General features: G+C 37.3%; 1 protein-coding gene across 7 annotated transcripts in view; it reads right to left on the bottom strand.

Annotated features, from left to right (window-relative positions):
• The window catches only part of LOC126814286 (Kv channel-interacting protein 4), a 351,980-nt gene that overhangs the window by 31,767 nt on the left and 295,323 nt on the right, over nt 1-24,890 (bottom strand). The window contains exon 1 of one of the 7 annotated variants that reach the window (XM_050539370.2): nt 19,735-20,331. The exons of the other annotated variants lie outside the window; for them this stretch is intronic. Coding sequence (XP_050395327.1) covers nt 19,735-19,768 — 34 coding nt within the window. The 5' untranslated portion in view covers nt 19,769-20,331. Of the gene's footprint in view, nt 1-19,734; nt 20,332-24,890 lie in introns of those variants that run through there. 7 annotated transcript variants of the gene reach the window in all.

The following is a 24,890-nucleotide window of genomic DNA, read 5'->3' as shown; positions in this document are numbered from 1 at the left end:
TTGCACACTGTATGGCGTATGCCCGTCTTCATTAGCCCAGGTTAGGAGCAGAACAGTTGGACGTTAAACCCCATTTCATTTATTTCTGTACAAGCTCAAAGATATTTTTATGACATTTAGACAAAGAGACTATCAAAGAGGTAGTGTTTATATCAATGAGGTTTCGTCTCAGCTCAAATATAATCTTCTGACATTTAGACTATCAAAAAGTTATAGTATATTAATATTTCACTAACATCAACTGAAAGGTTATTTTATATTATTTATTTATTTTGTGAATATCATCATCCTTTCATCCAGGAATATTCTCGGACCTTGATCAGATGAATAATTATTTATTTTGAATATCTCTATGTGAAGACGTAAAACTTCTGGAATATCATCTAGTTTTATAGAGGTAAATAAACTTACATCAAACAAGAGAGAGAGAGAGAGAGAGAGAGAGAGAGAGAGAACTACCAATTTTTGCACCATCTAGCCATTTCAGTAAAGTACATGATGATTTACATTTAGCAGAGGTCTGTCTTGTGGGGCGAAAGTTGGATACCCAAAGTAACCCCACGGCCACAAAGTGGAGAAGGTGCTAAATCAAGGATCAAACCTACGACTGCAAGCCACAGGTCACCGTCCAGCTACAGCAGAGACTTATTTTCATGGAGGTAATAAACTTATATCAAACATATAAAGGAAAGATTATTGACCAATTCACCTTTTTATCTTGGAATGTTTCCCCTATTTTGTTTAGTCTTATTTTTAGTGAAACGTTTATCACCAGTGGCCTGAGATTTACATCCCTGTGGACACTTACTTGGGTCAGTCCTCGGATCAATTCACTTGATTTGTTTGAGAAGCCTGTGTATTTCATGTTGGGTTTTCTTATGAGCCATGTGTATGTATGATGTTGTGTTGCGAAACCAATGTTACCAGGTTTAAACTAGGAGGATAATTTGTAATGGCTGGCGTCCTAGATTTGGAAAATCCCTCCCCCCACCCCCTCTCCCTGTAAATCTGCTACTAATTCAACAACATACATATGTCTGTAACTTCTCTACAATCAACACCCCTCTATCGATTTTTTATCATAAACGACCTAGGAAATAAAAACTCTTTTGTCAGCGAGAATAATAATTACATGGTGTCGTCCAGTCCTCGTGGTAATCATAGCTGTCCAATCTTCCAATTAATTGACAATTTAGGATGAGTGTTATGTTTTGAACCAGTACTCTCTAATAGTCAAAGATAAGATGTCTGAATCCGACGGGACCAATCACTATCTATCTTACATCAGTAGAGAGAGAGAGAGAAATGTGGTTTAACGTCCACTCGACACAAACTAGGTCATTTCGACTAACACATGGTTTAATTTTATTTCAATAATTCGCTTGCGTGTAGGGGTCTTTAGCAGTGGGAGGAAACCGGAGGACCCGGAGAAAACCCACGAGTTTGGACAGGCGACCCTACTCCTTGTCACGTACATCGGGGATTCGAAACCACGCCAGTTGACTCAATGACAAACTTTATGGTACAGCGCGCATGTGCTAACCATTCAGCCACCCAACCCCCCTTACATCAGTAGAAGATAAAGTTAACACAATCTTATGAAAAAATATAGTTCTATATTGCGTTTCGTTTCTTTTTATACTTTCGATAGCCTCTACTACATGAAGATCTGACCATTTGTAGTGAGAAATTGCATCAGGTGTCATACGAGCGGCTTTTGAACCAAATAATGTCAGATATTTGATTAACAAATCAGCATGGATGTTTCTAGTGGAATATCCACAGTTCCATGCACAGCACGCCAAGAACTCGCTGTTACAGACCGTTTCATTGACTAATCCCTCACATCAACCAGAACGCAGGTTATATAACAACTATTCCAGATCCTAGTGTAGTAAAGACAATTTAAGTAAAATGAAATTTTGAACTATAAAAAATGAAACGAAAAAATGAGAGAGAGAGAGAGAAATGGGGCTTAACGTCCACTCGACACAAACTAGATCATTTCGGGACTAACATATGGTTTAATTTTATTTCAATAATTCGCTTGCGTGTAGGGGTCTTTAGCAGTGGGAGGAAACCGGAGGACCTGGGGAAAACCCACGAGGTTGGACAGTGAATCGAAAAAGGATCTGTGTTGAAATCAGATTGCAGTCAATACAGAGGATGAATAGATTAAACAATCCGAATACAGTCTGTTATAGAAACCAGAAACAATCCCCAAATCTACAATTTGTCACGCAATTAGTTTCTCTGCAATATTCTGCTCGACACTGGTTAATTGGGTGTAGTAAATTTCGTGGGTCATGACGTTACGTTATGTAAGCATATCTGGAGCTCTGTTTAAACCCAAACGATATTATAACGCAGTTAGGTATTGGTTGTTCATTGGACTATTGACCAGTCATAATTTATAACAGAAATTTGCTTTCATTACAGCAGTGTTTGAGTGGGATTAGGCCTAATCAAACGAAACAATGCGAGGAGTATGTCCATTAGGAGACATATTGGATAGGGTTTTATAGTTTTAAGAGAGAGAGAGAAAGCCAGTGAGAGATCAGGTTTTACACCTTTTCAGTACAAAGGGGTTATTTTTCAGGATCAACACGCTTCCGTAGAACTGAGAGCCAGGAGAAAACTGAAACAGTTAGACAGGACACAGGCCTTTCCCTCTGGAATTCTCTTATATATGCATAGTTTACCCAAGACTTTAAAGTTCAGGACAATAATTAACTCCGTGTTTCAGCTTCAATATAAATTATTTGTTTTTAAATTTTTTGTCTAAGGTATGTTCCAGAAATTTGGAAAACTCATGCCTTTTTAAAGTGTCAGAAAAAAATCCTGACATATTTATTTTCATTCGGTTGTGTTCCTTTAAGACTCTGTCGTGGCCCAAAAAATGAAAGAAAGAGAAACTTGAGATGAGAAACCAGTCAGACTGGTTACAACCCAGCGATTAGAGAGGATTACAGATGGTTTAGTTACAGCACGAAGCACGGATTTCCTTCAAATCTATCTGTATTACTTTGTCAACATTTCAAATATAAATTTAGCATTTTGTGTAGAAAAATCAAAAGAAAATGAGATGGTTTTAATTGGAACCAAATCTAGACATAAATACTGGTATGTCTATAAATATCACAGAATTCCTGTTTTTAAAAAACAGAATGACTGCGACGTACAAATGCTTTAATAATGGTCCATCATTTTGTAATTCATAAACTAAATGATATCTTTAAAAGGCATTTAGTGAAAGCGATATATAATAACAGACAGCTTTATGGATGACATTCACTAGGTTTTTTTACCTTATAGGTTTTAAGGATACTCTCATCGTTATCAAGAAATGATACAATCAAATATGTTACAGAAGGTTACATACAGACGGGCAACAATTCAATAATTCAATAGGGGTCTTTAGCAGAGGGAGGAAATCGGAGGACCCAGAGAAAACCGACGAGGTTCGACAGGCGACCCTGCTCCTTGTCACATACAACCGGGGAATCGAAACCATGCTAGTTTACTCAATGACAGACCTTATGATACATTCTCGCTATAATAGTTAAAAACTAGATAGTGTAAAGGTAATTTGCTGAAAATTTCAGTCAAATTGATCCATTTTGAGCCGAGAAAGAAGCGGGTGAAATTTTTGCATAGTCTAGGTCATCATTACTAAAATCATTAATATAAACAGCATAGTCTTGATTATCCACTTTTATTGATTTAATTATCAATAGCCGTTAGGGGCATATAGGAATCTGATCCAGCCAACATCGAAGGCCAGCCTTGACATCGAGAGTTTATTATGGTCTGGATAAGTTAATTAATGTCTAATTGATAAATTAGATAACATTTCAGGCCTAAAGAAAGACTTGTAATAAGCAGATTTTGCTCTTGCATAATGCATGTTTAAGGAAAGTGAATGTTTGGAGAAAACGCGTGGAATCAAAATCAAATAGAGTTGACACTTAATTTTGTGGCGAATAGAAAACGTTAGACATAACACGACCGGTACTTTACAAATAGTCATATTAATTTTCTCTCAGACGATGGAGACAACATTACACCGAGAAATTCTGTCACGTTCACGAAGATTTATTGTACATAAAACATAAATAATTGGTTAAAAGCCATAGTTTCGTAGTTTTTTTTTAACTACAGACGGAATAATCTAATCAGGTGTGGTTATTGTCCGACCCATGTCATTATGTAAATTTAGTTTTAGATCCAGCATTGGCAGATCTGTGACATTATTTAAATTAGTTAAAGATGCGAAAGTGGGAGATATTAATGTTTGCTGTATACATCTCTCTAAAATATTCTGATGTCAGAACATAGATGCTCAATTATGCAAAGAGTTTCCGATATTACAATATTTGGTGTGCGGAAATTTGAATTCTGTATTATTCTTTCTGATGAGCTCCATTTTGAACAAGAATGAGATACTGTTTGTCTGTTTAAACACATGGAAGATGTAAATTGTTATTTTTTTTTACTAATTAAATATTGACCACAATTAAATTCTGTTTCAAGAACACCAGATACCACATACGATTTGCATGAGGCTACGACAGGTTTAGCTTTACTGAATGAAATAAGGTTTAGTGTTCAAAAGAAACAGGGGGGAGGGGGGGCTCGAAGGTCTTGTGGTTTAACATGTGTGCGTGAAATCGTGAAATCATAAGGTCTGTCATCAAGTCAACTAGCATGGTTTCCATTCCCTGGTTGTACAGGACGTCGTCTGTCCAACCTCTTGGGTTTTCTCTGGGTCCTCTGGTTTCCTCCCACTGCTAAAGTCCCCTACACGCAAGCACTTTACTGAAATAAAATTGAACCATATGTTAGTCCCAAAATGACCTAGTTTATGTCGAGTGGACGTAAAACCATATTTCTCTCAGATCAATTCACAATCATTATTCAAATGTCAATCATGATAAAGCCAACATCTTTACAAACAGCACTGTTAACAGATCAATTTCTAAAAAGATCACTTAATATTTTGATAACATTACTTGACAGAAAAAAAAAATATCCAAAAGAATCAATACAATGCTTTTCATAAATAAAAACAATATAAATTTGTTGTTAGAAATGATGTATGGATAATTTGAGTTTATCTACATCTAATATAAGAGAGAGAGAGAGAGAGAGAGAGAGAGAGAGAGAGATGGGGTTTAACGTCCACTCAGCACAAACTAGGTCAAATTTGGGACTAATACATGGTTCAAATTTATTTCAATAATTCGCTAGCAGTGGGAGGAAAACGGCAGGACCCGGAGAAAACCAACGGCTTGACAGGCGACCCTATTCCTTGTCACGTACAACCGGGGAATCGAAACCACGCCAGTTGACTCAATGACAGACCTTATTGATACAGCGCGATCATGCTAACCATTCGGCCACCCCCTACTACATCTAATATGAATTTTAATTACATGTTTGAGAAACAAACATGCCAGTAAATCAATCGGACTTGATATTTACAGAATTGATTGATTACAGGTTAACAAGCTTGTGCAGAATAATATTACCTGTACACCTGTGAATAATTTATAATCAATCTTAAACAATAAGATTAATTAATCCCATGGTAAACTGTCAATAACAAATATTTTATATCGCTTCTGGGTGTCTTGCATGATTGAAGTGAATCTACAAGATATATACACTTACATTCTTCTTACGAGAGAGAAAGAGAGAGAAATGGGATTTAACATCTACTCGACACAAACTAGGTCATTTCGGGACTAACATATGGTTCAATTTTATTTCAATAATTTGCTTGCGCGTAGGGGTCTTTAGCAGTGGGAGGAAACCAGAGGACCCGGAGAAAACCCACGAGGTTGGACAGGCGACCCTACTCCTTGTCACGTACAACCGGGGATTCAAAATCACGCCAGTTGAATCAATGGCAGGCTTTATAATACAGCGCGCACGTGCTAACCATCCAACCCCCCTTCTTACGAAACAAAATAAAATGAAATAAATGAAATGAAATGGGGTTTAACATCCTACTGATCTCAATGTGATTAAAATACAGATCTATATTTCGTTTTGTTTTTTTATAATTTCGATGGCCTACACTACATGAAGATCTGACCGGTTGTAGCGCTAGTGTCGCATCAAAGGTCATACAAGCGACTTTTGACCCTATGATGTCAGATATTTGATTAATCAATCAGCATTGATGTTACTAGTGGATTACGCACAGTTCAGTGCAAAACACGCCTAAAGCTCGCTGTAACAGGCCGTTTCATTGAATAAGCCCTCACACCATTCAGAACATGTCAATAATAACAACTCTTCCATATCATAGTGTAGTAAAGACAAGTAAAACGAAATTTTGAACTATAAAAAAAAAAACGAAATAGGATCTGTGTTTTAATCAGACTGTACTGTTCTGCTCCTGACCGACCTAATGAAGACGGGAAAATGAAAATACAATAAAATAAAATAAAATGAAAAAAAAATAAAATAAAATGAAATGAAATGGGGTTTAACCTCCTATTCATCTGCACGAACTTGGCTAATGATAAATGTACATGTTACGAATAACTCGGCTAATGATAATTGTCAATAAATTAAAGATTTCTATGGGTTCTGGTCGTCTTCCATGATTTAAGTGAATCTACAAAAAACATACATCCTGCCTACGGAATAAAATAGGCTAAAAAAATAGGATTTTTAACATCTTACTTTTCTGCTCCAACTGGGCTATTGAAGATGTGGATGAGACTGATCAGAGGTGATATCAAGTGTTCCAAAAGGGATAAGTATATTCTGTGTCCTACTGGAAAATAGTACAGAATTTGAAGGGGGCTTGGTTGTGGACATGGTCAAAAGCTCTAATACAGTTTATAAGTTTTCTCATTGAGACAAGTGGGATGATTTCGACCCCAAGCTTAGTAGGGTCGCCAGCCAAACCTTGTGGGTTTCCTCCGGTTCCTCTGTTTCATTACACTACTAAAGGCCCCTGTGAAAGCGAATTATTGAAATCAAATTATACCATATGTTAGTCCCGATATTATCTAGTTTATGCTGAGTGGAAGTAAAATGCATTTCTATATCTTCTCAGAATTTAAGGAAAATGCTTACTCTTTATAGAAGGCCACTGCTTGGGCAAAATTCACCTCATAACACTCTGTATGATGTATGCCTGTCTTCATTAGCCCAGTTGGAGCAGAACAGTAGGACGTTAAAACCCCATTTCATTTCATTTACTCTTTATAGAGGACCCGATATCACTTCTCCTTTGACAAGTTCACACAACTAACAACAAATTGTTATTGAAGGCTGCCCATAACCATTGCAAATTATAATAAGATCAAGACAATGGAATTATTATGAGTTCTGAGTAGCTGGCATAACACACCAGATGTGTTTCGGCATACCTTTTATCTTTATAGTGTTTACAGTGCAACAAAGTAGTGCAGCTTTACGGTTGTGCTAACACTTTTGGATATATATATATATATTAGGGTTACAAGATGTCTAACTACAGGAGAGTTGATATTTGGAATGTCAGACAAATAAAGAATATCAGAGAGTCAGAAACTAATAGTTTTCTCTTTAAAGAAACATTATATAAGATGTACATACAGTTGCTAAATTCCAAAAGAGAGGGAGAGAGTGCAGTTAAACTCTGTTTCATTTTATATAGTAGGTTGTCTTCATTAGTCCGTGTAGAGAGAGGGAAATGGGGTTAAACGTCCACTCGACACAAAATAGGTCATTTCGGGACTAACACATGGTTTAGTTTTATTTCAATAATTTTCTTGCACGTAGGGGTCTTTAGTAGTGGGAGGAAACCGGAACTCGACAAGCCCCATTTAACATTAGGGTCTTCGACTAGTCCCCAATTTAACATTAGGGAACTCGACAAACCCCATTTAACATTAGGACTCTCTACTATTCCTCAATTTAACATTAGGGACCTCGACAAGCAGCCAATTTAACATTAAGGAGTCCGAACAAGTTTAGGGAACACAACAGGCCTCCATTTAACATTAGGGTGCTCGACTAGTCCCATTTAACATTAAGGAACTCAACAAGCCTTCATTTAACATTAGGGAGTCCGGACAAGCCCCATTTAACATTAGGGAACTCAACAAGCCTCCATTTAAGATTAGGGAGCTTGACAAGCCCCATTTAACATTAGGGCGCTCAACTAGTCCCCCATTTAACATAGAACTCGACAAGCCCCATTTAACATTAGGTCGCTAGACTACTCCTCAATTTAACATTAAAGAGCTCAACAAGTAGCCAGTTTAACATCAGAAATACAAAACCAGAATTCTGTTTTCAAAAGAAACCATTTTGTAAAGATTTTAAAATGAGTTTACGTAAATTAACCAACTTATGATCAATAGAACTTTTATAGAACAATTTTATATGTCATTAAAACCACTCCAAATCTATCTTCGGATTAACCAACTTATGATCAATAGAACTTAGAACAATTTCATATGTCATTAAAACCACTCCAAATCTATCTTCGGATTAACCAACTTATGATCAATAGAACTTAGAACAATTTCATATGTCATTAAAACCACTCCAAATCTATCTTCGGATTATAACATGTACATTAAAATCATACTAAACTTACGCTGTCTGTCTAAAATAAGCTCCACTTGAGAACAGACATCAAGCTAGTTGACCGACATTTTATGTCCTAATTCGACAACTTTAGTAGAAAAAATTAAGTATACTTTCTGCTTTCATTTATTAAGATCAAAAAAGTTTTAATTAGTTATTTTGTATAACAGATGTGAACCAGAGTAGGACCGCATTACAAAACAGTATACAAATTGTTGGATATGGCGGCCATTTAAAACAGAGATCTATTCTCAAAGTAGAGTGGCTAGTTCTCTGTGTGCAGTTAATGCATTAAGAGTAAGAATCAACTCTTAAATCTTTCGTGGGATTATACGACGTACATTAGATAGGGAATCATACTAATGGTCGGCCTACTCGTAAAAATCACGAATCAATGAAAACGGTGATATTCAGGAGATATTCAACTGAATTTTCTCCTCAGGTTTTTGACGCCATCTATTTCCGTTAAAAGCTTTTTACAGCAGCGTAAGTAAGATATATTAATGTCCACTGGCCAATTTAAGAGGTTTTTTCCCAGACGTGTTGTTGCCGTGTCAGTAAATGTTTCAAATTGACCTGAGATTGACCCAAGCTTATGGGATTCAATCCATTTGTATTTTGATCCGCGCTTCCTATTTTATTTTTGTAAACTGTCGGATTTCTTAAAGTAAAGCAAGTTATAAATTTAACTGCAAGTTCGCTTTTAACTGGGGATTGGATGGCCGAATGGTTAGCATATGTGCGCTGTATCATAAGGTCGGTCATTGAGTCAAATGGCCTGGTTTCGATGCCTCGGTTGTACGCAACTCTGGTTTCTTCCAACTGCTAAAATATGTTAGTCCCGAAATGACCTAGTTGTGTCGAGTGGACGTTAAACTCTCTCTCTCTCTCTCTCTCAACTGCCTCAACAATCCCAATTCACCAGCCTTTCTCACGGAACTTATACATCAAAACAACTCTTCCCAAACGCTCAGATCATCAACCAGAACTCGTTTTGGGGAACCAACATTTAAGAGAGAGAGAGAAACAGGGTTTAATGTCTACTCGACACAAACTTGGTCCTTTCGGGACTAACATATGGTTCAAGTTTATTTCAATAATAGGGGTCTTTAGAAATGGGAGGAAACAGGGGGACCCAGAACAAACCACGAGGTTGGACAGGCGACCCTACTTCTAGTCACTATTGCCGAGGAATCAAAACCGTGCCAGTTGACTCAATGACAGACCTTATGAAACAGCGTGCATATGCTAACCAATCAGCCATCCACACCCTCCCCCTTGTGAATGGAACAAACTGAACAAGCAAATTATTGAAATAAAATTGAACCCTGTCTGTCCTGAAAAAACCTAGTTTATGTCAAGTGAACCTAAAAGCCCATTTCTCTCTCTCTTTCTTTCTCTCTCTCTCTTGCTCTCTCTCTCTCTCTCTATGATACAGCTGTTTCCTGACAGGTCATGTCACCACAGGTGGACAATTGACTACCTGTAATAATTGGATATTTTTTACATTTTTAGATAAAATTAGAATTTCAATAATTAACGTGTTGAAGGTGACGTGCACTGATCATGTGTAAAATTATACTTGCAACATCAGGTGATTACTATCATGATGGCATGTGATTTACCTGTAGCTTAATTACAGGTGATCAGGCAATAAACATACAGGTGAACAAGTACCATCTTATCTTTTTATAGTTGTGTTAGGTCAACCAATATGTCTAATAGATTCTGATGGGTGAGTGGTGGTCAAGTGGTTAAGGTGAGTGGTGGTCAAGTGGTCAAAGTGAATGGTGGTCAAGTGGTCTAACACCTGTGATTAAGATCACCAGGTCTGTCATTAATCCCACCCTTGTACCTGACAAGGAGTAGGATCACCTTGTGCATTTCTCCAAATCTCTGGTTTCGCACAAATGAATTGACGGATGCCAGAAATTACTTTAATAGTTTTTCAACCTGTTTTTTTTTCTCCTGTCACTGGTTCTACTAGTTCGAAAGGGACAAGAAAACTATGTGGACGTTAAAGATCTCCTGTCAGATGAAAATCAAATTAAAAAGAACACTACATGGGCGTTAACGATCTCCTGACAGGTGGGAAATCGAATTAAAAAGAACACTGTGTGGACATTAAAGATCTCCTGACAGGTGGAAATCGTATTAAAAAGAAAATTACATGGACGTTAAAGATCTCCTGACAGGTGGAAATCAAATTAAAAAGAACAAAGTGTGGATGTTAAAGATCTCCTGACTGGTGGAAATCGAATTAAAAAGAAAATTACATGGACGTTAAAGATCTCCTGACAGGTGGAAATCAAGAAAACTACGTGAACATTAAAGATCTCCTGACAGGTGGAAATCAAATTAAAAAGAATACTACGTGAACATTAAAGATCTCCTGACAGGTGGAAAATCGAATTAAAAAGAAAACTGTGTGGACATTAAAGATCTTCTGACAGGTAGAAATTTAATTTAAAAAAAAAACTATGTGGACGTTAAAGATCCCCTGACAGTAAAACCCACGTCTTTATCATGAACTGTGCCGAGAAATACAACATTAAACCTTGTTTCATTTCATTTCATGGTCAAAATTCTTGTGATGCGTGATTGCGGAAGCCACCGATCGTGATTATTGTTCCTTGACAGTCAATTTATTTTGTTAGACGGCTTTATCTTGGATCATTTAATAAATCCGCCATTAACAAACGACTGTTACAATCAGGTGGATATTGATCCGACATCCAGTAGAAATGACCACCGCCTCCGCGTTATTTAGTCGATGTATTGATTTATTATTAGTTTCCTGGACGTCCATCGCACCAGTAGAATTTGTCATAAGGATATTATTTTCCAGTGGAAACAAGTAATTATTTTCCTAGAAAATGGAGGCTCGAGTCAAGACGGGAGTAATCAATATATTGTTATTACCACTTCTGACATTCTGTAAATATCAAATTTGTTAGATTTCTTATCGTGTTTTGTATTGTATTATATTTCAGCGTAACTTGACAAGGCTTTTAACATTTCAATCCCTGTAAAAGCCTCCTCTAAAATTTCAGACATTGTTAATAAACGGAAGAATAATAAAAACATAGTGAGTGTACCACTTATATTGAACAAGTAATAATATTACCAGTAGTCATATTATTAATATCGTTTAATGTTACGTAAATGAATAAGAGAGAGTTTGAGTCAACTACACAATTTAGTACGGGAGGGAGATCAGATCAATCTGTTTCACGGAGTGAGAGAGAGAGAAATGGGGTTTAACGTCCACTCGACACAAACTAGGTCGTTAATTCGGGACTAACACATGGTTTAATTTTATTTACATAATTCGCTTGCGCCAGTCGACTCAATGACTGACTTTATGATACAGCACGCGCACGCTAACCATTCAGCCATCCAACCCCCCGTTTCACGGAGTATTACGAAAGTCTTCTAATAAAACTGTAAAAGATGACTGGTTAGCGCGTGTGCACTGCATCATAAGGTCTGTTATTGAGTCAACTGACATGGTTTCGATTCCCCAGTTGTACATGTCCAACCTCGTGGGTTTTCTCTGGTTTTTTGGTTTCCTCCCACTGCTAAAGACCCCAACACGCAAGCGAATTATTGAAACAGAATTGAACCATATGTTAGTCCCAAAATGACCTAGTTTGTGTCGAGTGAACGTTAAACCCCATTTCTCTCTCTCTCACGTAAGAAATAAATATGCCTCTTTTTTCTGGTTTTAAATGTTATATAGATTGTTATTTAGATATTTATTAACATGACAAGACCACAATACAATATATTCTCTAGAACATCAGATAGTTATGATTTTAGGTAGATTAGAACAGCACAGCCATTTATAGAGTTTAACAATAAAAATGAAAATATTAAAGTCACTTATCTCTCTCTCTATTTTCAAGGGAAGTTACGATTTAGGACAATGAAATGAAATGAAATGGAGGTTTAACGTCCTACTGTACTGCATTCGCCATACAGTGTGCTATGAGGGAAATTTTGCCCGGGCAGAGGCACTATCGCCCACTCTTATATCGAATTCCAACAGCCAATGGATCTTTTACGTGCATTCCTGGCTGGTTGGATGGCTGAATGGTTAGCATGCGCGCGCTGTATCATAAGGCCTGTCATTAAGTTAACTGGTGTGGTTACGAATCCCCAGTTGTACGTGGCAAGGAGTAGGGTCGCCTGTCCAACCTCGTGGGTTTTCTCCGGGTCCTCCGGTTTCCTCCCACTGCTAAAGACCCCTACGCGCAAGCGAATTATTGAAATAAAATTAAACCATATGTTAGTCCCAAAATGACCTAGTTTGTGTCGAGTGGACGTTAAACCCCATTTCTCTCTCTCTCTCGTGCATTCCAATGTATACACGGGACCTCGGTTTTTGGTCTCATCCGAAAGACTAGACAGCTGTCCTTGTCAGGCCCTCCGTTCTGCACCACTGACAAGGGGAAATCATGATGAACTTTCTCTGCCAATGCAGGGATCACGATTTAGGACAAGTCTGGAACAAACATGTATATTTTGATCTTAAGTACCAGCACTGGATTAACCATTAGGCAATCAAAGCATGTGCCAAAATCCAAGCCATAAAAAAAATATCTGATAGTAATTACAGTACTGTAAAAAAAAATATTGGTTGTGAATTTTTTGTAATAAATTTTCTGTTGTTAAAGTTAAGTTTATTTCTTTTATCGGTGAACCCAAAATATCTGTATTTTCAGGCCACCTATCAATCTGATTAAAACACAGTTCCTATTTTTTATAGTTCAAAATTTACTACGCTATGATCTGGAAAAGTTGTTATATAACCCGCGTTCTGGTTGGTGTGAGGGATTAGCCAATGAAACGGTCTGTTACGGTGAGTTTTTGGCATGAGGTGCATATGAGGTGCACGTGAGGTGCACGGAACTGTGGGTAACACACTAGAAACAGCAACGCTGATTGGTTAATCAAATGTCTGAAGTCATAGGGTCAAAGGCCGCTAGTATGACCTCTGACGAGACTTATCACTACAACTGGTCAGATTTTCATATAGGGGCCATTGAAAGTATAAAAAACCCCAAAACATAGATCTGTATTTTAATTTGATTGGCCACCTATCAAAATGTGCCTCAGGGCCAGCAGAAATGCCTAGGCCTATCTTTAATTTTTCATAATTTGTATTATCTTGTTTACTGAAAGGCTTTCGCTGTGTACTAGATATTACTTTTCAAGCAATATCAAGATTTTCAAATTCTGTTTTCAATGGCTACTATTTTTTACAGGATGTAATTTTAAACCTTCTAAATCAATGTCAGACTACTAGTTAAATATCAGATCCGATTCATTCTAAAAAATGAAAGTAGAACGCAGGATCTGTAATCAGAATGTCAATCATGTCCCGTGAAATCAGAGACAAACTAATAATCTTACTTATTGATGTGAAAATAATCTGTGAATGAACCGATATCATTAGCGGTTCGATACGTAGAGAGGTGATCAGTTGTACGCAGATTAGCATTTGGCATGATGGAGATGACATTATCATTAATGTGTCAATTTCGTGACACGCAATCAGTCTTAGTGGTGTATAGGTCTTAACTTAAATTAGTCAAGCTGGAAGCAGTAGAAATGAAATGAAATGGAGTTTAACGTCCTACTGTTTTGCTCCGAACTGGGCTAATGAAGATGGGCATACGCCATACAGTGTGCTATCAGGGAAATTTTGCCCAGACAGCGGCACTACGGCCTACTCTTACATCAAATTCCAACTGACAAGGGATCTTTTACGTGCACGGGACCTCGGTTTTTCATCTCATCCAAATGAATAGACAGCTGTCCTTGTCAGGCCCTCCGTTTTGCATCACTGACAAGGGGGAACCACGCCAGAAAATCTGGACGAACTTTCTTGGTAAATGGAAGCAGTAGCCTACCATTTCAAATTATAATGTGAGCTCGAGACAGTGTTTTAAATATTAAATATGAGTTGTATACGTCTACACAGTATCAGGTATTTCAGACACAGTGATTCACCTGTATATGTATACACACAGGTACAGTATCAGGTATTTCTGAAACAGTCATTCACCTGTAACAGTGATAAATATTATTATTTATTATTATTATTACAGCATATTTATAGTGCACCCTTTCATATAACATGTTCAGGGGCACTTTATAAAGTGACAATGTAATCTTAAATAAACAACAAGATTATGGACATGTTAACGATTGTATACAGAGTCAGTTAAAAGCCTGATTAAATAAATGTGTTTTAAGTTGTTTTTTTAAAAGAATGTAGAGATGTACAACATTTTAAACTAAATGGTAGATTATTCCACAAAACCGGTGCTTGATAACTAAAAGAGCGCTGACCATAAGAGACTAGTTGAACAGTTTTGGGCTTAAAAAGTAGTTTATCTGATGTATGTAATATTCATAATGCCACTGTGTTCAGCAATGGGAGCATCCGGAGCACCTGGAGCACCAAGAGAACAGCTTGTGAACCTAAACCGGTGAATCTAAATGAAATCAAGTGAAATGGGGTTTAACATCCTACTATTCTGCTGTTAGCTGATGAATGGAAAGAGAGAGAAATGGAGTTTAATGTCCACTCGACACAAATTAGGTCATTTCGGGACTAACATATGGTTCACTTTTATTTCAATAATTCGCTTGTGCAGTGGGAGTGGGAGGAAATCAGAGTCCGGAGAAAACCCACGAGGTTGGACAGGCGACCCTAAAGTGTGCTATGAGAGAAATTTTACTCAGACATTGGAGCTACGGCCTACTCTTCCATCAAATCAGGTGAACCCAAACACCTATACACACAGGTGAATTATTGAAATAAAATTGAATTACCATATGTTAAACCTCATTTTTATCCTCTCACAAGAGAAGGCTTTCATACATAAAGGTGATCATGGTGTACCACAGGTTGAAAATAAAAACATTAATTGGTGATTATCCGAACGTTGCCAGATTGATGTGTCTGGAAGACTCACTGATAGTTCGTGACATTTGTAGCTTACAAATTAAACATACATTTTCTCACTTATATGCCATTGGAGAGAGAGAGCGAGAAAGAGAGAGAGAAAAATGGGGTTTAACATCCACTCGACACAAGCCAGGTCATTTAGGGACTAACACATAGGATCCTTAGCAGTGGGAGGAAACCGGAGGAACAGGAGAAAACCCACGTGGAATGTGACGAGGGAATCGAAACCACGCCAGTTGACTCAATGACAGACCTTATGATACAGCGCACACATGCTAACCATTCGGTGATCCAACCCCCCTATATGCCATTACAGCCAACAAAATTCTCAATATATTTAAAAGAAATGAGAGTTTTGGATTCTTTGGGACTCTTTTAACACTCATGACATATCTACTTTACAAAGTAGAATGGAGGGATACTCTTTTATATGAGAGTTTTAGTTGGGAATCTTCTTTGGAAATGAAGTGAAATGAAGTTAAAGGAGCTAAATTGCTAATATTTGCGACCTAGAAATGAACACAAATGAGTCGCAACACATATAATAATGTAATATGAATGTATATAAACTGATTTACATTCAATCGTTTCTGTTTTTACTGTAATTTCAAATCATTTATGTTCCAGCGAAATACGCCAGAAATCTAAATGAAATGGCAACGTCTAGCGTCGGTTATTCCAGTTTACACCCGTATTGCACATGCTCTTCAGCAAAGAATATGGCATCACCGTTTGTGGAATATGTCTAGCCTTGTTCTTCAAGTCCCTTGTTTACAAATGGCACTGAAACGCATTATGGTACACAATTAGTGTACCAATGGTAAAATGTTTTATTTTGTCTTAAATATATATTGGATATCAGAAGCCCTTCTTTTCCCGGTAAGATCACAACATCAATGTTGATTTAAATTGACAAATAATTTGTGTTTTAAACTGGACACAAGTACAAATTAGATGATTTTTGTTGATTTTAAACGATTTTTACAAATTTTTAAACAAAGATTTAATATTGAATGAATGTAAAAGAAATTAGTGCTAAATACACAAGATATGAAATGAAATGAAATGGGGTTTAACTTCCTACTGTTCTGCTCCAAACTGGGCTAACGAAGACGGGCATACACCATGCAGTGTGCTATGGGGGAATTTTTGCCCAGACAGCGGCACTACGGCCTACTCTTATATTGAATTCCAACTGTCAAGGGATCTTTTACGTGTGCGCCAACGTGTACACGGGACCTCGGTTTTTTGTCCCATCCGAATGACTAGACAGCTGTCCTTGTCAGGCCCTCGTTCTGCACCACTGACAAGGGAGAATCACGCCGGAAAATATGAATGAACATTCTCGGCCAATGCCGGTATAGAACACCCGACCTCCAGGCTAGCCAGCCAGCGTCTTACCCACTTAGCCACCATGATCCCCAAATACACAAGATTAAATGATACCCAAGTTACAGTGATATAGCCAACAATATCTATAAACAAGAAAACATTCAATCTAAATCAAATGAAATGAAATGGGGTTTAACGTCCTACTGTTCTGCTCCTATACTGGAATAATAAAGACGGGCATACGCCATACAGTGTGCTATGAGGGAAATTTTGCCCGGACAGCGGCACTACGGCCTACTCTTATATCGAATTCCAACTGCCAAGGATCTTTTACGTGCACGCCAATGTGTACACGGGACCTCGGTTTTTCGTCCCATCCGAACGACTAGACAGCTTTCCTTGTCAGCCCCTCCGTCCTGCATCACTGACAAGGGAGAAACACGCCGGAAAATCTGGATGAACTTTCTCGGCCAATGCAGGGATCGAACACCCGACCTCCAGGCTAGCGAGCTAGCGTCTTACCCACTTAGCCACGTGATCCCCACATTCAATCTATTTTGGGGTTTAAATATAAACTTTTCAGATTTTCAGATCTTTCATAGAAATTGTTTCAAGTGTGTAGAAAATTTGACTTAATGACTTAATAATTCTCTACTTCCATTTTATCTTTTACTGTGTTTTATCGCGAGGAAAGAACCCCGCACAATGACTAACTATTGATCCCAGGCAATCATAGAATAATAAAATTCTAGACACTTTCTATTAAAGACTGTTCTAATCTGGTGTGATCATCACCAAACGGACACAGCATTATTATGCAACAAGAAAATAGACTGATAGATTGTGGAAGTGTGAAGTAGAAAATATTGATCGTTCATGGGCCCTTTTATTGTCAGGAGAGCTTAATTACACGATTGACAGTGTATTCACGATCTTCTTTCATCGAAAATAAAAGAAATTGTATCGTCAATCATTTGAACTAGTAAATATCAAATGATGTGTTTTTCTTTCCGAAAGCAGGTCGTTAAAAATATGTAAATGTTTTTTTCTGTATGTAGTGATTCTGTAAACATGTATCTTTGTGTTGTGAAGAATGATGTGTAGAGGTTTTCTGATGCCAGGGAGAACTGCATGTTTACATGTCCCAAGACTCAAGTATAGGGCCTAGTACCAGGACTCAAGTATTGGGCCTAGTACCAAGACTCAAGTACCAAGATTCAAGTATATGGCCTAGTACCAAGACTCAAGTATAGGGCCTAGTACCAAGTCTCAAGTATAGGGCCTAGTACCAAGACTCGAGTATAGGGCCTAGTACCAAGACTCAAGTATATGGCCTAGTACCAAGACTCAAGTATAGGGCCTAGTACCAAGACTCAAGTATAGGGCCCGGTACCAAGTCTATAGTATAGGGCCTAGTACCAAAACTCAAGTAGGGCCTATTGGGTGTAGTACTGACAAATATCAAATTCAATATGGCAGCTGAAATAAAAGCGATAATTTCAAATATTTGTTTTAATTCTACTCATTAGTTGCCACCCAACGAATTGCATGTTCAAGGACGTTGTCCACCTTTCTCTGAACGCCCCTGATTGTAACCATGGAAATAGACTTTGTTGATCCCGAGTTATCTCTGTGTTGTAACCATGGAAATAGCTTTTGTAGAACCTGAGTTATCTCTGTGTTGTAACCATGAATATAGCATGTGTAGAACCTGAGTTATCTCTGCTTGTAACCATGGAAACAGACTTTGTTAAACCCAAGTTATCTCCATATTGTGAATCAGAAGACTGCGTTATTGTATGTGTGGATGAATATTTCAATCCACATCTAGCAGCATATATAAATAATATAATGGTTATTTTTTCTAAATGTTAGAATATTACGATAATCCACCAGGACTTGATCCAATGTAAAACCCCTCCAGGACTTGATCCAATGTAACCCCTACTCAGGACTTGATCCAATGTAACCCCCACCCAGGACTTGATCCAATGTAGCCTATGAAGATGTTCATCCTGTGTAACCCACCCAACTCAAGGCCTTATACTATGTAACCCACCCAGGCCTCATCATATGTAACCCAACAAGGCATTATTCTATGTGACCCAACAAGGCCTTACCCATACCTGATCATATGTAATCCACCAAGGCTGGATCCTATGTAACCCATCAAGACTAAATCTGATGTAACCAACCCAGGCCTTATCCTATTTAACCCACCCAGGTTGGTTCCTATGTAACCCACCCATACCTGATCATATTTAACCCACCAAGGCTGGTCCCTATGTAACCCACCCAGGCCTTATCACATGTAATCCATCCAGGCCTGATCATTTGTAATCCACCTAGGCCTGATCATATGTAACCCACCCAGATGGATCCTATGTTAAAATGAAATGAAATGAAACGGGTTTAATGTCCTACTGTTCTTCTCCTAAACTGGGATAATGAAGACGGGCATACGCCATACAGTGTGCTATGAGGCAAATTTTGCCCGGACAGCGGCACTACGGCCTACTCTTATATCGAATTCCAACTGCCAAGGGATCTTTTACGCACACGCCAATGTGTACACAGGACCTTGGTTTTTCGTCCCATCTGAACGACTAGGCAGCTGTCCTTGTCAGGCCCTCCATCCTGCATCACTGACAAAGGGGGAACCACGCCGGAAAATCTGAATGAACTTTCTCGGCCAATGCAGGGATCGAACATCCGACCTCCAGGCTAGCGAGCCAGCGTCTTACCCACTTAGCCGTGTGATCCCCCCTATGTAAAAGCAACCAGGGCTTCATAATAGAAAAAGTATTAAATTCGTGATTTACCTCCTATGTGAACTTTATCATAAATAGCTCCCATGCTGCCATGAAGAACTCCACCTGAATATTATCACCATTAAGATGTCTTTCCACACGTCCGTAATAACGACACATTCACAATATTTTAAAATAAAACTTTGGTTGTTTAAATCACAAAAACGAAGATATTTTCCCCCGTTTTTATTTCACAGAGTCGATCATCAACTGCATTAAATCACAATGCTCAGATAAAAGAGGTTTTGCCTTTTAAACAATATTTCTGTTTTTCACTTCACAAAAATACAAACATTTTCCGCTTAATTCATAAAGTTACCATATGAAATACATCACAAACGACAGAGGGCGGGGGATGTTTCTTCACTTTTGACAAAATTCGTAAAGTTCAATATTTCGTTTTAGATAAGTATTTTACTTTATCATCTTATAATTTCCAGAATCCAGATGAACAGTGTTGAATATTACGACTGCACTCGTTCATCGTCTCGTAAATCAAAGAAATGTTTTTGCACCCACCATATGTCTCGCTACCACTATGTTACTTAATTTACCATAACTGTTATGAATCAAAAAATATGTTCATTTTCGTTAACGCCCGCAGTAGATATTTCTCTGTAGAACAGAAAATGAAAATATTATTTCTGATGTTTTTTAATCACATGGAAAATATTCCTGTGTCAACGCTACTCAATATATCAACAAAATAATACTTAACTCATCTTCAAATAAAAATTCAAAATATTCTTTTAAAACCTTCAAGCTCAAGTACCAATCACTATAAAACCAACCTGTTTATTCAGAAAATCTTTGGTAAATATTTAATGGATGAAAAATTCCTTTCCTCCATCGTATAAATATTATAAAATGCGGCTTACAGCAATCGAGAAAAACCTCTTGAAATATTCATAAACAATTCCTCGTAACTTCCTTGAGTTGACTGAGCGCATGAAAACAATCTGCGTACTCAAGTACTTAATGATTTCCCATCAAGATGAAACATATAAAATTACATTTAATGTTTTATTTTAACCAGACAACTATCTATTGCCAGATGTATTTTCAAATTTCTTTTTCAAGAAAAGTTTTTGCAATTAGTTACGGCAATATATATATATATATGTCTACACCAAATGTACCATTGCCGAAATAAAAACTTTGATGTTACAAACGTTTTTCTAACTTCAACAGAACGCTCATTAAAATCTGCAAAAATTACACAAGGTATCGAGTTAACTTCAATGTTCCAGAACTATTTTACTTTAATTCCTACACTCAACTGAAGATTACACGATTAAATACAATTAGTTCTGCCTATTTACTCATGTTCTCACCAGAAAAATACATCACACAAATAACTCCCTAGATCTTAAAAGAAAAAAAGATATCAAGTAAATTGCAAATACATTTGTATCAATCTATCTTTTTTGCATTGTTAAAAAAAAGTCAGAAAAAAAGTAAAGTTTTCCAACAGACAAAAACCCCCATTTCAACAGCAAATAAATTTATTTGTTAACGAGATTCACCTTAGATAAAAAGTTGTAGGTAAATTCAAAAAGAATAATAGAACAATCAATGCATAGTAAAATCACAATCCAAAATATATCATGCTTTCTGCCGAGTGAGCATCGTAAGATTACAATACGGACGTTCTCCAACACACAAAACAAAAATCATTTCAACAGCAATAAATTGTTTGCTAACAAGATTTACCTGTGATAAAAAAATCCAGGTAAAATTGCTATTATTTACTTACAATCGAGAAGTTTTACAACACATGAAAAACATACCCCTCATCTCAACAATAAATAAATTATTTTCCAACAAGATCTCGGTCTTTAGCACAAACAATATTCACGTGCAAATTCATAAAAACAGATCTGCCGAAAAAAAACCCAAATGTTTGCAACTTTTTCTATCTGTTTATCAATGACATAATGACGCCATGTTTTACGATGATCAGTTTCCCAGATGGCGCTGTTGTATAATACCTGTTATTTTAAGCTGCACAAAAGCGCAATAAAACATCCAGACATACTTGCCATAAAGTATACATGAATTAGATGTCAAGTTTAAGATAAACCGAAACGACAAGAAATGTTCGAGTTACAACAACCTGTTTTAACACACAAGTCAATTTTATTAAAGGAGGAACACCCAGGTATATTTTATTAAAGGAGAACACCCAGGCATATTTTATTAAAGGAGAACACCCAGGTATATTTTATTCAAGGAGAAAACCCAGGCATATTTTATTAAAGGAGAACACCCAGGTATATTTTATTAAAGGAGAAAACCCAGGTATATTTTATTAGAGAACACCCAGGCATATTTTATTAAAGGAGAACACCCAGGCATATTTTATTAAAGGAGAACACCCAGGTATATTTTATTAAAGGAGAACACCCAGGCATATTTTATTAAAGGAGAACACCCAGGTATATTTTATTAAAGGAGAACACCCAAGCATATTTCACCCAGTTATATTTTACTAAAAGAGAACACCCAGGTATATTTTATTAAGGGAAAATGCATAAACTTTCGTTGTTTATATTTTTTGGGTTGAAATATAAACATTGACTTTTATTGTATGCTATATATATATATATAATTAACCCTCATTGGGTGTGTATCACTGGACACGCACACTGATGAGACAGGTCTCGGTCTGCACATACACTGGGGTACACTTTGCAGCCATTCTTTGTTTCATCTTCATGTGTGTGATGTGACATCGTTTGTCTCCATCATACTTCATATTTTTACTTTATGTAAATAAAAGTATTCTTAAGAAAATGGCTTAGACTATTTGACTTTATTAAAGGAGAACACCCAAGTAGATTTTATTAACGGAGAACACCCAGGTAGATTTTATTAAAAAAAAATGCATAAATTTATGTTGTTTATATTTTTTACTGTTTGTTTTTATTTTTTTAACCAACATGGATGAAGAAGGACAGAATCAACAGATGGTTAAACATTTACTAACATATGCTAATACATAAAAACACTTTCCAGAACAGCACTATAGAACAGAGAGAGAGAGAGAAATGGGGTTTAACTCCACTCGACACAAACTAGGTCATTTCGGGACTAACATATGGTTTAATTTTATTTCAATAATTTGCTTGCGCGTAGGGGTCTTTAGCAGTGGGAGGCAACCGGAGGACCCGGAGAAAACCCACGAGGTTGGACAGGCGACCCTTCTCCTTGTCACATACAACCGGGGATTCGAAACCACGCCAGTTGACTCAATGACAGACTTTATGATACAGCGCGCGCACGCTAACCATTCAGCCATCCAACCCCCCCACTATAGAACAGTTTCTTCATCAAGTTTTACTAACAAGAAAATTACTGAATTTGTACTCCTTTCAGTACAGCGACCAACAATTCAGGCAACATTTGGCCGAAAAACATGGGCTATCATTGCACTTCTATATTGCCCCCAAATTAAATTATTCGGTACGCCTATGGGTCCTTTTTAAATCCTTTTGACAGAGGAGTAGTGTCCCCTTTAATTAGCCCTTGTCTAGTTGCACTTATATTTTGTTTAGTTCTCCACATTACGAAAAGGAAAACGTTTCAAATTCAACATCACATCTTTTTAAAGTTGATAAAGGGCTGTTGCCTGAAACGAGTCCTGTAATAAAGTGTCTTGTCCATGTTTTGCCCAGGGATTCTATTTTTGGAATCTTTTTTTTTTTAAATTTTGCTACATATGAACAACAGTCTGGACGGAAGAGATGTCCGAACAGAGATGTGTCAGGTCATTTAAAATAGATAAAATAACAAAACTGTAGGTGGCATGTGTTTAAAATATTTTGGACCAATGGTCTTTTGGCAGGTTAAAAATCAACTATACCTAGTACAAAAAGGTAAAGACCCAATAAATAGGAGATACATCAAAACTTTTAACGGACCAATAAATGCATGATGACATTTCCTTCTTAACAATTTAATAAAAAATATCTTCAAATGTCAAACAATAAACATCTTTTGCTAAATTGAATATAGCCATTACAATAAAGATATCTTCAAAATGTGTGTCACTAATAAATGAAATAGGGTTTAACATCCTACTGTTCTACTCCGACAGGGCTAATGTAGACGTATGTCACTAATAAATGTCTTTTGCTAAATTGAATACAGCCATTACCATAAAATATCGGAAGATGTACTTCTCTCAGGCCATAAAATTTCAAACACTTTCTTCGGGAACACGTATTTTTCCTGCTATTACATGGGGGAAGAAAACAAAAAAATAATTTAAAAACAAAATAATATTTTGTGGCCCTTACTCAAAAGATTTCAGTTGAATATTTTTATGTTTTGAAATTTTAAACATGATTGACGAGAATCAAGTATCAAGTGGCTAATTATCTGTCAAGACACTGAAGAAGACAAAATAAGATTATTTCGGCCTAATCTAAGAAATGAATACATAAACAACACAGGGGTCAAACAGCACAGGGAGAGAGAGAGAGAGGTTTAAGTCCACTCAACACAAACTAGGTCATTTTGGGACTAACACACAGTTCAATTTTATTTCAATGGTCTGCAGCAGTGGCAGGAAACCGGAGGATCCGGAGAAAACCCACGAGGTTGGACAGGCGACCCTACTCCTTGTCACGTACAACCAGGAATCTAAACCACACCAGTTAACTCAATGACAGACCTTATGATATAACGCGCACGCTAACCATTCGGCCATGAAATGAAATGAAATGAAATGGGGTTTAACGTCCTACTGTTCTGCTCCTAAACTGGGCTAATGAAGACGGGCATACGCCATACAGTGTGCTATGAGGGAAATTATGCCCGGGCAGCGGCAATACAGCCTACTCTTATATCGAATTCCAATTGCCAAGGGATCTTTTATGTCCCATCCGAACGACTAGACAGCTGACCTTGTCAGGCCCTCCATCCTGCATCACGGGGGAAGCCACGCCAGAAAATCTGAATGAACTTTCTCGGCCAATGCAGAGATCGAACACTCGACCTCCAGGCTAGAGAAGCCAGCGTCTTACCTACTTAGCCACGTGATCCCCAACGGCCATCAAACCCCCCACCTAATCTAAAACACGAATACATAAACTACACAGAGGTGAAACAGAAGAGTCTGATTATGCAGTAGAATGTAATGCAATATTAAAACCAAATGATAT

This window comes from Patella vulgata, chromosome 3 (assembly GCF_932274485.2).
Source record: "Patella vulgata chromosome 3, xgPatVulg1.2, whole genome shotgun sequence".
NCBI lineage: Eukaryota > Metazoa > Mollusca > Gastropoda > Patellidae > Patella > Patella vulgata.
The sequence above is the reverse complement of the archived record's forward strand: the minus strand, read 5'-3'. Positions and strand labels throughout refer to the sequence as shown.